The sequence below is a fragment of the Bombina bombina genome, chromosome 10, assembly GCF_027579735.1.
Source record: "Bombina bombina isolate aBomBom1 chromosome 10, aBomBom1.pri, whole genome shotgun sequence".
NCBI classification, from domain to species: domain Eukaryota; kingdom Metazoa; phylum Chordata; class Amphibia; order Anura; family Bombinatoridae; genus Bombina; species Bombina bombina.
Genome location: NC_069508.1, coordinates 16,797,367 through 16,801,756, shown reverse-complemented (window position 1 = coordinate 16,801,756; position 4,390 = coordinate 16,797,367). Strand labels below are relative to the sequence as shown.

General features: G+C 42.3%; 1 protein-coding gene across 1 annotated transcript; it reads right to left on the bottom strand.

Annotated features, from left to right (window-relative positions):
- Positions 1-892: 892 nt before the first annotated feature.
- Positions 893-4,188, bottom strand: LOC128641194 (small RNA 2'-O-methyltransferase-like). The gene is made up of 2 exons (XM_053693761.1): positions 4,180-4,188; positions 893-1,543 (listed from the first exon to the last, which is right to left on the bottom strand). Exons 1-2 carry the CDS (start codon positions 4,186-4,188, stop codon positions 1,145-1,147), a joined length of 408 nt encoding a protein of 135 aa, XP_053549736.1. The 3' UTR covers positions 893-1,144.
- Positions 4,189-4,390: the final 202 nt, after the last annotated feature.

Sequence of the window (4,390 nt, the reverse complement as noted above, 5' to 3'; positions counted from 1 at the left end):
AAAAAAAGGGGGGGGGAGGGAAGGGGGACGCCACTGATGCGTTTTCACCGTAGTGGCTGTATCAATGGGCGGTAGTAGCGATTCCCACAACATGATATTTGGGTTCTTGTCTGTAGCCTTCAGCAAAGAAGATTGTAAATGTCCAAACTGGTTTATGGGAGCTGTGCATAAATCTTTGCATTTCCAATGTGTTCTATTAACCGTGGGCCAATAACAATTCTTTAAATAAACGTATCTAATGATTATCAACAGATTTGTAGATAAAACATTTGATAAACTTTTCTGAAGTATTGTGATCGAGCCTCATGTCTTCTTGTTGTAGCACCATATTCATGAATACCCTCTATACAAGCACACAGGTCAGGATACATATAACAAGGGACACGTGCAAATATGTTAGATACTATGGCGACAACTCATATACCTAAGGACTCTGTATCTTAATAGAGTCATGGAAAGAGTTTAGATTTGAAAACAACAGGTTTTTGGGGGCGTCAGGGGCATTAATGGTTTTTCATTAGATGCAAACATTAGACATGGAAGTCTAAATGAACCTTAATAATTCAGATCGATTATACACTTAAAAAAAAAAAGCAGTTTCCTTTTATCATTTCTTTTGGTCTCCTTTGTGGAACCTTAGCTTAATTCCATTGAAAAGCATACCGAGGTAGGCCTAGGGACTTGCATTTGAGTTGAGCACTATAACATTGCTACATACATTGTTTTAAAAGTTGCTGCCATACAATGCTCAAGACACATGGACACACCCTGAGCCTACCTCAGTATGCTCTCATGAAAAGAAGATAAGCTCCAACAAAAGAGACAAACTGTGACAAGTCAGGTGAATTTCAAAGGCGTACTAAGGGTATTCAAAAGTCAGACAGGTACGGAATTGCCAACAAAAACTTCACAAAGCATTTATTTATGTAACGACTTGATCAAGCCATTACCGTAACACTCATGCTTTGTTTGCACAGCACAGAAAACAGCGTTATTGTTACAAAAAACAAAACAATCAATCATTTGATAGCTCATCAAATGGACAACAAAAAGGTAAATTTAAAATATTGACGCAAGAAAGAAGTGGAGGACTCCACAACACTGACTGCAAACTGTAAAATACAAAATCATAAGAGAAGCTTTTTTAATCTAGAGGATATAAAATTGCGTCTCTGTCGTGGTTAAATGTGGGTTCTCCATCCAACATTTTTCTCAGAACATCTAAACTGCCACAAAGTTCCTTCACTTTTGGCACATGGAAGAGTTTTTTAAGAGGGATGTGTACAATGTCTCCTTGTAGGAAAGGTTCTATAGTCTTATCCTCCTTTGGCTCTGATATGGTGTTTTGTTTGGGAGGCCACAACAAAGTCCTTCCAGATTCTTTTAGTGTCTCTGTAAAATTTTCTTCTGGTTCATATTCTTCTGGAAAGAGTCGCTCAAGTAGAGTTGACTTCATGGTGTAAGCTTCTGACAGAGCTGATCTTAACACTGCCTGGCGGAGATACTTCTCTTCCACAAGGCTTGGGTACACCACGTTGTAAACCTCAGGGGAAAAACATATACAATCTATATGCAAATTCTACAAGAAACATTTACGCCATACCTAAATTATATAGGCTACATCCACAGAGTACTAATGACAGTGACATGTGTATGTGCTCAGTCGCTGCTAGGGTCACAGTGTACTAATGACAGTGACATGTTTATGTGCTCAGTCCCTGCTAAGGTCACGGTGTACTAATGACAGTGACATGTTTATGTGCTCAGTCCCTGCTAGGGCCACAGTGACATGTTTATGTGCTCGGTCCCTGCTAGGGTAACAGTGTACTAATAACAGTGACATGTTTATGTGCTCAGTCCCTGCTAGGGTCACAGTGTACTAATGACAGTGACATGTTTATGTGCTCAGTCCCTGCTAGGGCCACAGTGACATGTTTATGTGCTCGGTCCCTGCTAGGGTCACAGTGTACTAATAACAGTGACATGTTTATGTGCTCAGTCCCTGCTACGGTCACAGTGTACTAATGACAGTGACATGTTTATGTGCTCAGTCCCCTGCTAGGGTCACAGTGTACTAATGACAGTGACATGTTTTATGTGCTCAGTCCCTGCTAGGGTCACGGTGTACTAATGACAGTGACATGTTTATGGGCTCAGTCCCTGCTAGGGTCACAGTGTACTAATGACAGTGACATGTTTATGTGCTCAGTCCCTGCTAGAGTTACAGTGTACTAATGACAATGACATGTTTATAGGCTCAGTCCCTGCTAGGGTCACAGTTTACTAACGACAGTGCATGTTATTGGGCTGAGTTCCTGCTAGGGTCACAGTGTACTAATGACATAGATATGTTTATGTGCTCAATCCCTGCTAGGGTCACAGTGTACTTAGGACAGTGACATGGTTATGGGCTCAGTCTCTGCTAGGGTCACAGTGTACTAATGACAGTGACATGTTTATGTGCTCAGTACCTGCTATGGTCACAGTGTACTAATGACAGTGACATGTTTATGTGCTCAGTTCCTGCTAGGGTCACAGTTTACTAATGACAGTGACGTTTTTATGTGCTCAGTCCCTGCTAGGGCCACAGTATACTAATAACAATGATGTGTTTATATGCTCATTACCTGCTAGGGCCACAGTGTACTAATAACAGTGACAAGTTTATGTGTTCAGTTCCTGCTAGGGTCACAGTGTGCTAATGACAGTGACATGTTTATGTGCTCAGTCCCTGCTAGGGTCACAGTGTACTATGACAGTGACATGTTTATGGGCTCAGTCCCTGCTAGGCTCACAGTGTACTAATGACAGCGACATATTTATGTGCTCAGTCCCTGCTAGGGTCACAGTGTACTAATGACAGTGACATGTTTATGTGCTCAGTCCCCTGCTAGGGTCACAGTGTACTAATGACAGTGACATGTTTATAGGCTCAGTCCCTGCTAGGGCCACAGTGTACTAATGACAGTGACATGTTTATGTGCTCAGTCCCTGCTAGGGTCACAGTGTACTAATGACAGGGACATGTTTAATAGGCTCAGTCCCTGCTAGGGCCACAGTGTACTAATGACAGTGACATGTTTATGTGCTCAGTCCCTGCTAGGGTCACAGTGTACTAATGACAGTGACATGTTTATGTGCTCAGTCCCTGCTAGGGTCACTGTGTACTAATGACAGTGATATGTTTATATGCTCAGTCCCTGCTAGGGTCACAGTGTACTAATGACAGTGACATGTTTATGTGTTCAGTCCCTGCTGGGGCTCACAGTGTACTAATGACAGCGACATATTTATGTGCTCAGTCCCTGCTAGGGCACAGCGTACTAATGACAGTGACAAGTTGTGTGCTCAGTCCCTGCTAGGGTCACAGTGTACTATGACAGTGACATGTTTATGGGCTCATTCCCTGCTAGGGTCACAGTGTACTAATGACAGTGACATGTTTATGTGCTCAGTCCCCTGCTAGGGTCACAGTGGTACTAATGACAGTGACAAGTTTATGTGCTCAGTCCCTGCTATTGTCACAGTGTACTAATGACAGTGACATGTTTATAGGCTCAGTCCCTGCTAGGGTCACAGTGTACTAATGACAGTGTCATGTTTGTGTGCTCAGTCCGGTTTACAGATGTCATTAGGATGAGATTATCTATGTAAACAGTTTGCATTTTTGTTCAGCCAAAACAGAGGTTTGCAGTACTCCCCCAGAAGTGAAAAATGGGAGCTTATAGATGCACCGTTGGCCTCTTATAGAGGTGGCTCCTCTGTGGAATACAGGTGTCAATGCTACTACTTAATGGAGGGGCCCAAAAGCTGTGACATGTACAGGAGGTGCCTGGTCTGAGCTGCCAACATGTTTAGGTAAGTCTGAAGTATAGAGGGCTCACAAGATTATTTACAGCATCAGTTATCAGTGATTAGTCGTGCTAAATGGATAACAGACCTGCGCATGCGCAAGATGTCTCCGGGAGCGAACCTCCTTTAGCTATAACAGGCTCTGTGGCAGGATTGAGATAGGATGTGCTGCCTCCAAATCCAGAAGCTTAAAAAAGCGCATTGTGAGGGGGGAGGAAAGGGGCCAGGAAATAAAAATAAAGAATAAAAAAACAATAACTTCCTCCTCCATTTTGAGAGAAAGTGTTTCATACAAAAAAATTAAATATATTAATTATTTCTGCTCACGTTTACCATCACTTAGTGGTTTAGCACTGATTTGTCATAGTAATTAATAATTTATTAAACAGGTATTCTTTTCTAATCTCCATCTGATAGCTAAATATACATGCACAATAATATAGACACTTTGGGGACGAATTATCAAGGGCCAAATGGAACCTGATCCTCCTGTTTCTGCGCGAGCCTTCAGTCTCGCCGTAAACAGCTAAGAAGCAGC